The 13,195-nt window shown below is 39.5% G+C and overlaps 1 protein-coding gene across 2 annotated transcripts in view; it reads left to right on the top strand.

Moving 5' to 3' along the window:
* The window catches only part of PSMD14 (proteasome 26S subunit, non-ATPase 14), a 54,977-nt gene that overhangs the window by 38,089 nt on the left and 3,693 nt on the right, over positions 1 to 13,195 (top strand). For both annotated transcript variants that reach the window (XM_064164225.1, XM_064164216.1), the window contains exons 8-10: positions 3,262 to 3,369; positions 8,297 to 8,371; positions 12,040 to 12,165. In XM_064164225.1, coding sequence (XP_064020295.1) covers positions 3,262 to 3,369; positions 8,297 to 8,371; positions 12,040 to 12,165 — 309 coding nt within the window. The remainder of the gene's footprint in view (positions 1 to 3,261; positions 3,370 to 8,296; positions 8,372 to 12,039; positions 12,166 to 13,195) is intronic.

Below are 13,195 nucleotides of genomic sequence, written 5' to 3'. Positions count from 1 at the left end.
ATACTTGTGTTTTATTGCTTCAGGAGGACAGGGAGAGAGAATAGAATCATAGAATTAACCAGGTTGGAAGAGACCTCCAAGACCATCCAGTCCAAACTATCCCCCAGCCCTATCCAGTCTACTAGACCATGGCACTAAGTGCCTCATCCAGGCTTTGCTTGAAAAGTAGGTAGTCATTGAAACATTAGAAAAATTACTTCTGGTCAGCATTAAGATGCTAAAATAATTCAGTATGAGTCTAAAATATTTTAGTGGCTAGTTCTCATATTTTAATAGGGAATTTGTCCAGGGGTAACCTTGAGAACACCAAATGAAATGTTGGATTTTTTTAATTGGTGGAGTCACCATCCCTGGAGGTGTTCAAGGAAAGCCTGGATGAGACACTTGGTGCCATGGTCTGGTTGACTGGATAGGGCTGGGTGCTAGGTTGGACTGGATGATCTTGGAGCTCTATTTCAACCTGGTTGATTCTATGATCTATGAACTTTAAGCAGTTTTTGGTTGGCATTTTCTTATTTTACATGACTCCATTTATTCTTGGATAAACTCAACATTGTCTAGTGAACTAGGTTAAAATCAAATCTAGAATCATGGCCAGTATAAAGCAGCTCCTTGTGATTATAGTATATAGCCTAGATCCTGTTTCTTGCTTCTTAGAGCAAATTTAGACTTGCTTTTCCCCCTTATCTAGCTAGTCTCTGGAGGACCTATGGAGTGGATTTATTTTGTTCTGTTTGGCTTGGCATTTTTCCTGCCTCTCTGTTATGGTTGGGCATTTCCAGATGTTTGTAAATTTGAGCAGCATCTTGTTAAAAAGGAAGGCAGATATATACAAAAGCTTGAGCCAGAGAAAAGTCTGACAGTGATAATCAAAAGTAGAACTACTTTGTGTGTTACCACAAGAATGTATAGGTACTGTTCTTTTATTTTTGATACCATTAATATCAGATGGTGCATAGTCACAGAATCACAGAACTTCTTAGATGGAAAAAGACCTTCAAGATCATTGAGTCCAGTCATTAGTTTTACACTGACAAGTCCTTGACTAACCCAAATGCCTCAGCACAGCATCTCATCACTATGAATCGCTGTGGTTGGAAAGGACCACCAGGATCAGCCAGTCCAGATTCAGTCTGAATTGTGTTATGGCCCAGTCCAGATTCAGTCTGAATTGTGTTATGGCTTTATTGTCATTCAGAAAAAAATGGTCACAAGCTAGAAGAATTTTATTTTGGAGGGGGGGAGGGGGGGGAGTGTGTGCTGGTTTGAAGCTAGCTGGGATATTTTAGTGAGAGGAATTAGATTATAGGCTGTGAAAAGGAAACGCTGCACTCATAGGCTTGCTGAGATGGATAAAAACAAGAACACAAGCATAGATAAGACAGTTGCTATTTGGCTTTGGCTGCCTCTCTTTTCTCTCCCTCACTTGCTGTCTGTGTGACTAATTCCTCTACTACCTAACCCCCCTGGCCAGTTCTCCGAAGTCACCTTGAATGTAAGGCAAACTCTGGGATAAGGTAGAGGGGTGGGAAAGAGGTGGAAGGGTGATTGGGAGCCCCTCCTGGGGACTCTGATTTCTGGAAGGGCTGCTGTGTTTCTGTATTACTTTTCAATTTGTATATTGTCAATACCTGCTTGTATGTTGTGCTAAGCTGTAAATACAAAACTTCATTCTTTAATTTCCAGCCAAGTCTGGTCTGGGTGATTTTCTTAAGAGTATGTGGGGTGGATAACATCCAAACCATCACAGAGGGGTATGTTTTCTGCATGCAATTTGAAGTCATGACATGCAGATGAATCTAGCCAGTCATCTGGGAGTCCAGGCAATAACTCTTAGTGGCACTGAGTCACTCAACATGACTGATAGAGTTGGCTGGCTGAAGTAAATACAACAGGTGATAAGTAATTAGACTTTTCCAGTTTACACTTCTGATTTTACTTTTGTGTTATAAATACTTGCCAGTTACTTTGATTTCCATGTGAATGACCTCACTGTTTCTATTGCACCCTTAATAAACTGTGCCTGTATTTAGGTATTAACATTTGTGTAAATGGAGAGGAAAATTCTAGAACAAGGTGGGGGGAGGCTCAATATTGCTTTCTCTGCAAGCTTTCAGTAGCAGTGGTTGATTTCATAAAAGATTTGCTTCAGGTCTAATTCCTAAAAATACCAAAGCAGACACATTAAATGGGTTTGTTGTTACCCAACCTGTAGTATGGAGAGCAAGAAAATAAAAATAGTTACAGCAAAGGTGTGAAAAGAAGGTTTGAACTATCAAGTTTTAATGAACCAGAATAAATCCTCAAGCACATGGCAGGCAAGATACCTGCAAGGTTTGCCTGGATGTGCAAGGCTGTGCCTGCACTGGCTCAGTTAAAAGCCTGGGTGAGAAATCAGAGCCTGCAATTACAAGCCTGTGATGGTGAGTGCCAGTAAGGCTGGTTTGAATGGATTCTTGGGTGGTTCTCTCTCCTGGTTCACTTAGGCGTTGGGTAGGGACGTGGATTTTATTGTATGGGGCTATGAAATCCTGTCTGAAGATTCTCACAGACAAATTCAGCACAGGAATGAATAAAAATCAGTGATGTTTTGACTTGATTTGCAAGGAAATGGCAGTGAATACTACCTAGCGTGTAGCTTTAAATCATAAATGACCTTGGTTTTCTTTTACTCCATTTTTTTACTCCTGAGCATGACACTGACAAGGACTTTTTAATCCATCAGACAGTTTATAGACCCTTTCATAGTCACAAGAAGCAAAAAGCATCTGACTAGAAGGGAATACATGGGGCAAGTTCCTTGCTGGCTATAATTTTGTTGTCATTTCAAGTATTGTGGTAGTATAATTGATGTGACAGGACTGGGCTTTAGACTCGGTCCCTTAGCTTGTGCTCACTTTCAGTTTTAGTCTCTCTCTGTCATTCACTTTGATTGGATAAGATTTAGGTGACAAACATATGCATGCCTTTGAAGCTCAGAGTAAGTGTACCTAAAAATTCAATGTTATATGGTGGTATCATCTATATAAAACTTAGAGCTCCATTGAAAAGGTAATAATTGGTGTCACCTTACAATACAAGTTGGTGGAGTGTGCTGATAGCAGAGTCAGCAGGAGGCTCTTTTTTATTAATATTATAATTAAATGATTTTCTGGATAAAGGCCAAAACCAGATGAGAGTTGATTGTGCCTTGTCCACTGTTGCTTGGCACTATTAGTTGCATTTTCTATAAAGAATTGACTTGACATCTTGTTTTTACAGGTTGTTATTGATGCCTTCAGATTGATCAATGCTAATATGATGGTCTTAGGACATGAACCAAGACAAACAACTTCAAATCTGGGTCACTTAAACAAGCCATCCATCCAGGTAAATACTGGGGTGAGAGTCATGTAAATTGGAAGATTTATTCAGCACTTTTGGGGAGTAGTATCTAAACCCAGTAAGCTATAAATGGTTTCTTGTTCTCTGCGTGCCCTTATAATTGATGTGATTTGTCAGTGGCATTATATACATGAAGGGTTTAAAACAGAGCACCTGAGTATGATTGCATTTGTCTGTATCTACAGCAAAGGTTGAAGTACACATTTATGGAAATGCAACTTGCTGTCATACTTGGTAGTAACTATTTTCAATTCTACAAGTTGAAAACTGCTGCTTATTCACATCTCAGCTTTCCTGAATTATTCTGAAGTGAATTAAGGGAAAAGTTCCTTCTTTGTTAATAATTTTCTACTCTGTGCTTATATAGGGTGTTATTTATTGTGTCATCTACATTTGTGTCTTAAGTAATTGATCTTTGATTATATAATGTGGTCATTCTTTGTTAATCATTTTCTCTTTCTGTTGTATGCTTTTATAGGTTGTTATTAATTGTGTGGCCTACATTTAACTTTGTGTCTTAATTGATCTTTGATTATATAATGTGGTCATTCTTTGTTAATCATTTTCTCTTTCTGCTGTATGCTTTTACAGGTTGTTATTAATTGTGTGGCCTACATTTAACTTTGTGTCTTAATTGATCTTTGATTCTATAATGTGGTCATTCTTTGTTAATCATTTTCTCTTTCTGTTGTATGCTTTTATAGGTTGTTATTTATTGTGTAATCTACATTTAACTTTGTGTCTTAATCTTTGATTATATAAATCTAGTCATTCTTAATCATTTTCTCTTCCTACTATATGCTCATATAGGATGTTGTTGCTTATTGTGTCATCTACATTTAACTTTGTGTCTTAATTGATCTTTGATTATATAATGTGGTCATTCTTTGTTAATCATTTTCTATTATATGCTTATCTAGGTGTTAATTCTTGTGTAATCTAAATTTAACTTTGTGTCTTAATTAATTGATCTTTGATTATACAATGTGGTCATTCTTTGTTAATCATTTTCTCTTTCTATTATATGCTTATATGGGTGTTAATTCTTGTGCAGTATAGATTTAACTTTGTGTCTTAATTGATCTTTGATTATATAATGCAGTAATGCAAAAGTGTTTGATTGGCTTCAGGATGTTGTCCTATAATTCTTTGCAAACATCTGTGAAAACTATTCAGAGGTTTGTTTCTGAAGTTGACTTTTACTAAGAAGACAAAAGTGTTGGTCTTCAACTTTTATTTTGAGAAATAGCTTCTGTACTTGAAACAAGTATCCCCTGGAGTGATGAATGCTTTTATGTGTGTCATTCTTCTGCCTTTCTGTCATTCTTCTGCCTTTTAGATTTTGTCCTTTCCAGAAAACCTTTTTTTTCCCCCTTAGTGTGCATTCTGAAAAGCATTTGTGCTTGCAACCAGAAAGATGCACTTTTAATTGGTTACTTAATAAAAGCAATACTTTCTAGATAAACATCCAAGAAAAAGACCAAGCACTACTCATAGTAGAATAGAAATAAGGACTAAACTGCTGTCCTTTGGGGGCTGCTTGATCACCACACCTCTGTCTTTCAGAAGATCAGGGGGTTTATCACTAATGCATTTATTGTTGATGAAAAATGTCAGCCAACAAACCCTGCAGACCATTAAAGAGTGTCTGCTTCAGGAGGTGGTTGTGGTTTACTTCTGAGGTTTTGAATTGGTAAAGTCTCTGAACTGCAGTGAGTATGAATTAAGCAGCTCTTGATTAGATATAGGCAGAGCCTATGCTCACAAATGTGGAGGCTTTGCTAGCTGGGCTTTCCTGGACCATGTGTAATGACCTCCCTTGTAAACCCCTGCAGTATTATACAAGTTCATTATTTGAAGATCACTGTCACTACAGCATGGCTTATTTTGGCCAGGGGTGTTTTGGGTTTCTGTTGTTAGTGGGGGTTTTTTAATGTTACCTTTTGCAAGTTGGCAGTGAGCTGTTGCAAATGTCACCCTTAAGCTAAAAATCATAGTTTAAAATTATACCCTGTTCTTAAAACTGCAGGGGCTCTTGCAGTGTTGTTGTGCTTTTATTTTACAGTTGTGAATAAAATTTTGACCTATTTGAGGTGAGCAGCAAGCAATATTGATTTCTGCTGGGCTAGAAGCAAGGGTTTTAAGACAGCCTTAAAAATTTAGCAGTAATAGTAGTGTATGTCCTCATTTTATTCCTTTTGTGGTGTTTTTTTTTTTCTTGTGTTCTCTTAAAACTTTTACTTGCTTTTTGTGCATCTAATTTATAAGGCTTGTTGAAATGATGACCTCCATTTGAGACAGCACAGAAAGAACAAGCTTTGCTTTAAAGTGTTTTCTGGGGTTTAATTAAACTGTTTGCAGTGGCTAAGCTAAAGTACTGTTCAGTTTTGAAGTGGAACAGTTATTTACCACTTGTGTTTGTCTGCCCTTTCAAAGAGTGATTTTTGGAAAGGGAAAGAGAGAATAATGGGGGAAGGAAAGAGAGAATAAGTGGGGAAAGGGAAGAGAGAATAAGGGGGGAGAGGGAAGAGAGAGTAATGAGGGAAAGGCAAGAGAATAAGAGGGAAAGGGAAGAGAGAGTAAGGGGGGAGAGGGAAGAGAGAATAATGAGGGAAAGGCAAGAGAATAAGAGGGAAAGGGTAGAGAGAATAAGGGGGGAGAGGGAAGAGAGAATAATGAGGGAAAGGCAAGAGAATAAGAGGGAAAGGGAAGAGAGAATAATGGGGGAAAGAGAAAGAGAGAATAATGAGGGAAAGGGGAAGAGAGAATAAGGGGGGGAAAGGAAAAGAGAGAATAAGAGGGGGAAAGGAAAGAGAATAATGAGGGAAAGGGGAAGAGAGAGTAAGGGGGGAGAGGGAAAGAGAGAATAATGAGGGAAAGGGGAAGAGAGAATAAGGGGGGGAAAGGAAAAGAGAGAATAAGAGGGGGAAAGGAAAGAGAATAATGAGGGAAAGGGGAAGAGAGAGTAAGGGGGGAGAGGGAAAGAGAGAATAATGAGGGAAAGGGGAAGAGAGAATAAGGGGGGGAAAGGAAAAGAGAGAATAAGGGGGGGGAAGGAAAAGAGAGAATAAGAGGGGGAAAGGAAAGAGAATAATGAGGGAAAGGGGAAGAGAGAGTAAGGGGGGAGAGGGAAAGAGAGAATAATGAGGGAAAGGGGAAGAGATAATAAGGGAGGAAAGAGAAAGAATAAGAGGGGAAAGGGAAAGAGAATAATGATGGAAAGGGCAAGAGAGCGTAAGGGGGAAAAGGGAAAGAGAGTAAGGGGGGAAAGGGGAAGAGAGAATAAGGGGGGAAAGAGAAAGAGAGAATAAGAGGAAAACAAAGATGGTTGTCAAGTTTTAGGAGCTTTAGAAAACACCTCAAATATTTACAAGTAAGTTTAAACACAAACCTCAAAACCTCACATACAATTATTTTGAGTGAGATAAGTAAATGGCAGTGGAAATTTCGACTGTTGACAATGAGAACAGTTACACATTGGAGTAATCTCCCAGGAGAAGACTCCCCTGCATTGGTCAGTTTTAAGATTCAGCTTGACAGAATGCTGGACCATCTCATTTAAACTGCACTATCACCCAGAAAGGTTGGACCAGATGATCCTTAGGGACCCTTCCAACCTGGCACTCTGCAGTTCTGTGAAATTATTTATTGCTAATAGTTTCAAGCATAAATGACTTCATTGCTGACAAAACCTGTATTCTGCAATTTTAATTACAGTAAGTGGCACAAGTGATGCTTCTTTCTAACTGCTGGTTCTTGTAAATGTAGTTTTGTGTCTATGTTTGCAGAAGGAACCTGTTTAAAATGTATGGAGAACATTTTCAGCTTTCTTGCAGATAATTTTGGAATGCTGAAATATTAAATTGCATAAGATGCAAATACACATCCTTTATAAGGCTAAAAAAAATAATGTAAAATATATAAGCAAATTTTTATTTGAAAAATGGACTAATTTAAGTTCTGATGAGGATTTAATCATAGAATCAGCCAGGCTTGGATGGGACCACAAGGATCATCTAATTCCAACCCCCCTGCCACAAATTCTGTTTGTCATAGAATTTTAATTCCTCTCACAAGGTTAACCCAACTCACCTTTAAATCATAAATGTAAAGGAAAAAAAAAAAGGGGAAGGAAAAAAAGAGAAAGAGAAAAAAGATTGTGCACATGAGCAAACCAGATGATACATGCATATAGGTGTTACTTAATCTCCGTCGATCAGATTGCAACATGCAAGTTGAAGGCTAAATTTGCAAAGTGCATGGTTATAATGAACAAGGCTGCTTTTCATTTCAAGTTGATTAAAAACATAAGATAAAATTGGCTTTAATATTCAAGGTTAGTTTGATGCTCATATCCAGTGTGTTTAATCCCTGCTTCAGCTACCGTCTCTTTGTATGGTACCTTAGAGGATGAATTTGGCAACGTTAGCAGAGTTTGTCAATGATTAACTAGCTAACATTCTTCTGTTTGTAACAGAAACAGACACATTTGAACAGGATTTATTGAGAGAAATGCTTCTGCATATGTGTTGGTCAAATGTTTGCAGGCAGTTGCACTGCATATAGTGTCCTATATTAGCTGCTATTAATTAGCTGTTACAAACATCAGTCAAGTGTTTGCAGGCAGTTGCACTGCATATAGTTTCCTGTATTACTTATTAACTGTGTGAAAAAAAGCAGTGGTTTAGAAATAGGAAGTATAACTGTCAGTTAAAGAGGAAAAAGAACTTGCTGAAAGAGAAATAGGAACAGGTATATTGATACCTACTTAAAATCTCTCTGTGTGTTGATACCTGAAGTCTCTCTGTATGTGTCTTGGTGGTTTTTCTTTGAAGTGATGCCTGAAGATGGCTGCATTTCTTCATTCAATGCTGGGCAAGTTTTTATGCCAACTTTCCCTTGAATTTTACAGGCACTAATTCATGGACTAAACAGACATTACTATTCCATCACCATCAACTACAGGAAGAATGAACTAGAACAGAAGGTAATTGCTTTAGTTTTTATTCAGAGGACAAAGAACACTGTACAAACTATTTCAGGTTGGTGGCAATATTCTGATTTCAGCTGGTGATATTTTCAGTACTTGTTTTAACTCTCCTGAGGCAGATGGCTTCTCTTCCAGAAAGCACTTAAATGTGTAGTCATGAGGATGAAACCTTCCAAAACCACGTTCTAATATTCATAGAAATAGTTTGACAACATTTTTGTCCAAGTGTTTTATGGGATGCCTTCCTGTTATTTTTTGAACTTGAGACTTTGCACAAAACTTCGTTTTTCAGCGATGATGTTGAAGGACAATTTGGCCAGCAGGTCGAGGGAGGTGGTTCTCCCCCTCTACTCAGCTCTGGTGGGACCCTATCTGGAGTACTGCATCCAGTTCTGGAGCCTCTATTACAAGAGGGATGTGGAGATTATGGAGCATGTCCAGAGCAGGGCCAGGAGGATGCTCAGAGAGTTGCAGCAGCTCTGCTGTGAGCACAGACTGAAAGAGTTGGGGCTGTGCAGGCTGCAGGAGGCTTCAAGGTGAACTTATTGTGGCCTTGCAAGATCTGAAGGGGGCTACAAAAAAGCTGGGGAGGGACTTTTTAAACTCTTAGGGAGTGACAGGACTGGGGGGAATGGAGCAAAGCTGGAGGTGGGGAGAGTCAGCCTGGACATGAGGAGGAAGTTGTTGAGCATGAGAGTGGTGAGAGGCTGGAATGGGTTGCCCAGGGAGGTGGTTGAGGCCCCATGGCTGGAGGTGTTTAAGGCCAGGCTGGCTGAGGCTGTGTGCAGCCTGCTCTAGGGTAGGGTGTCCCTGCCTATGTCAGGGGGATTGGAACTGGCTGATCTTTGTGGTCCCTTCCAACCCTGACTGATTCTATGACATGCTAGCTGCCTTAGGTGTTCACAACCTTGAACTCCTGAAGCTAGAAGACCACATGTTCCAGAATAGAACAGAATTGTATGACCAAGGTACCTTAAGGTTTTGTTTATTGCAATCACTTCAATAGAAGGTGCTTCCAGTTGGTTTGAAGCTCCTGAAGCATCACCAAGTAAGAGGAAAATAGTAATGTGCTGCATTTACAGAGAAAATACTGCTCGTTTACTGACAGCAAACGTTCTGAGTTACTCCTCTATCAAACTGCCTCAGCTACAAGTAAGATCTCAGCTGACAGTCTCAACTGGGAGAAATGGCAGAAAGAATAAAACAGCTTATTTATCATCTGTAGAAGTTAATCCTTGAAAATCCAGGTCCTGTCCTGAGTTACACCTGTGTATGTTCATTGCCATGTTAGGGTTATAAATCTCAAGAGTTGGGGAGTTTACAACTAAATGGTGAGAAGAGTTTTCTTAACTCATTTTGACTTCTAGCAGGTCTGAAGTCATGAAAAAACACCAATCTGGGTGAGGCACTTAGTGCCATCGTGTAGATGACTGGCTAGGGTTGGGTGCTAGGTTGGACTGGATGATCTTGGAGGTCTCTTCCAACCTGGTTGATTCTATGATTCTATGAATTTTGAGTCATGTAAGACTTAAAAGATAATTTGTGGAATGCATTACCCCTTTTTAGGATGGTATTGCTTTCAGGAAAAAAATAACTGATGCAACAAACCCAGCTCTCTCAGGTGATGCTCATGAAACCTGTAGAGGTTATTGATTCCACTAAATTACAGCAGTGATAATCCAGTATTTTCTGATGTTCAAATTGTATATGTTCTGTAATGGCTTTACATAGGTAGGTACTTTCGGTAGTAGGAGACAGCAAGTTAGCTGCTGCTTCATGGAGTGCCTCTATCTCCACACATTGTTCATAACACAGAATCATAGAATCAGCCAGGTTGGAAGAGACCTCCAAGATCATTCAGTCCAACCTAGCACCCAGCCCTGTCCAGTCAACCAGACCATGGCACTAAGTGCCTCATCCAGGCTTTGCTTCAACACCTCCAGGGACAGCGACTCCACCACCTCCCTGGGCAGCCCATTCCAGTGCCAATCACTCTCTCTGACAACAACTTCCTCCTAACACCCAGCCTAGACCTGCCCTGGCACAACTTGAGACTGTGTCCCCTTGTTCTGTTGCTGGTTGCCTGGCAGAAGAGACCAACCCCACCTGGCTACAGCCTCCTTTCAGGGAGTTGTAGGCAGCAATGAGCTCTGCCCTGAGCCTCCTCTTCTGCAGGCTGCACACCCCCAGCTCCCTCAGCCTCTCGTCTTGGTGTTATGTCCATCTGTATTAAGAAGAGTACCTGCAAGAATATGCTTTGAGTACTAAATGAGGATCCCCTCACACCAAACCATGATTTTTAAACCCATATGGCCTCGTTAAACTGTCCATATGCAGAGTACTACAGCTCCTTCTGTCAGTAATGAAGGCGGTGGTCATACAAAGTAGGACACAAGCCTTCAACTCAGTTCATATGTTCCAAAGCTAGATTTCATTCAAAGCTGTACACAGGATGAAACAGGCACTGTTTATTCAAGTTGTGGCAATTACAGGACTTCTGGGTTCTCAAAGATGCAGTGCTTGAAAATTGAAGGCAAGATGAAAACTGTTTGCTGAAAGGGTCATCCCTCCAGACCACAAGTATACAGAATATCCACAGGATACCCTTTCATTAGTCATCAAAATCAGGGATTTGTCTTTCATAGAATCATACAATCAATCTGGTTGGATGAGACCTCCAAGATCATCCAGGCCAACCTGGCACCCAGCCCTAGACAATCAACTAGACCGTGGCACTAAGTGCCTCATCCAGGCTTGGGCTGAACACCTCCAGGGACAGCAGCTTCTCCACCTCCCTGGGCAGCCCATTCCAATGCCAATCACTCTCTGTGAAGAACTTCCTCCTACCATCCAGCCTATACCTTTGTAGCTATTCCTTCACCCTTTCAAGAATGCCATCATTGTGTCAGTTTAAACACAGCAGGTATTTCTGATAGTCCCTACATTTGTTCTCATCAAAACTCTGCATCACTTCATCAAGTTGTTTTTAGGGCTTTTTGTAGTCACCATCCCTGGAGGTGTTCAAGAAAAGACTGGATGGGGCACTTAGTGCCATGGTCTGGTTGACTGGATAGGGCTGGGTGCTGGGTTGGACTGGATGAGCTTGGAGATCTCTTCCAACCTGGTTGATTCTATGCTCTGATTGTCTTACAAGTTCACTTCTTTGCAACTATTGAACAGCTGGTGTACAGTTCAGGACAATCAGTGAAGCCTAAATTACTACTTCATACATTTAATCCAAGCATTAAAATGTTTTTCAACTTCTGGGGCCAGAAGCTTGAACCATTCCTTATTTGGCAGCTAAAATAGTCACCTTTTTGTTAACTCTTCTACAATAGAGTTGTGTGCTCTTGGTCTACAGCAATGAATTTAGAATGACAAAATGAAAAACCTAAGTACTCCTGTCCAGGTGAATGTGACCCTGGTTTCCATGCCTGATTTTCATATTTAGGGTTCAAGGTGTTTGATCTTCAAAAGCTTATGCAAAATAGATCCTTGCTGTAGTAGATTAGTTGATTATTGTATTTTCTGGATTTAAACATTGTAAGATCAAGATTTTTTTGTTACATTCTTACTACTGTAAGTTGGTTTTCTGTCTGAAGAAATACTCATAGCATTGTGGATTTATTTTACAGTGAATGCTCTAAAGAGGTTTTGTTTTGCAGATGTTGCTAAATTTGCATAAGAAGAGTTGGATGGAAGGTTTGACACTTCAGGACTACAGTGAACATTGTAAACTCAACGAAACAGTAGTGAAGGAGATGTTAGAATTAGCTAAGAACTATAACAAGGTACTCATATCTTGTGTGCAGTGTAACTGTGGCTGTGTTTATGAAGTGAAGAAATGTATTGCTTAATTTGAAGTAAGAAGCTGAATACCACAGACTTGTGAAGGACTCTGCCATAAGAACAAACCACTTGTTTCAGGAAGAACCTTGATTTCTATAATCTCTTTTCAGCAGAGTTGTGGGATTTGATAATTTAGGCAGAAATGTGGTTTTAATGGTCTCATGGAGAATGTTTCCTTTAGCCAACTATGTGTAGTTTCTCCAGACAGTTGCCTATTAACTCTTCAGGCTTTGCACCTGACTTTTTGCCCTAAACTAGCAAAGCATAGTTCTGCTTTGAAATGTAATGACATCACTTTTGTATTCTTAGTGAAGGGAACATAGGATTCCTGTAGACCAAAATAAGCAGTTGATTGTATTCTTCTTCCCTTCAGTCAAGGACTACTTGACCAGTAGAGCAGAATAAAAATCACAGAATTCCTTAGACTGGAAAAGCCCTTCAAGATCATCGAGTCCAATCATTAGTTTCACCCTGACAAGTCCTTGACTAAACCAAATCCCTCAGCACAGCATCTAATTACTATGATTTGCCATGGTTGGAAAGGGCCACCAGGATCATTCCAGTAGATAGATGCTAAGTATTTAGAGCATGTCTTAAGCTTGATTCAATGTTCTTTTTAGATTTCAAACTCTATTATTAGTGGTGTAAGAAAGAGCTGTCACAGTTATTTGTGCTGTTTTAATACTGCCACTTACACTTAGAAATATGCTTTACAAATACTAGATACTCAGGCACTCTGAATAGCAAGCATGTCAGTCATTCCTGATGAGTGCTATTCTTTTAACTCCTTAGGAAGTCCCTAAACCCAAAATTCACTCTTACATTCACTAGTTAAGTTAGTGGATTTACTTCATAAAGCTACTTTGGAGGCAACAGAATATTACACAAATGTATGAAAATAAATGACTATAAACAGCATAAAAAATTGTTGAGGTCAAACCTCCAGTAGTTGAAAGTAAGTTATATAAGTAA

This window comes from Pogoniulus pusillus, chromosome 2 (genome assembly GCF_015220805.1).
Source record: "Pogoniulus pusillus isolate bPogPus1 chromosome 2, bPogPus1.pri, whole genome shotgun sequence".
Classification (NCBI taxonomy): Eukaryota; Metazoa; Chordata; class Aves; order Piciformes; family Lybiidae; genus Pogoniulus; species Pogoniulus pusillus.
This window is presented reverse-complemented; position numbering and strand designations above follow the sequence as displayed.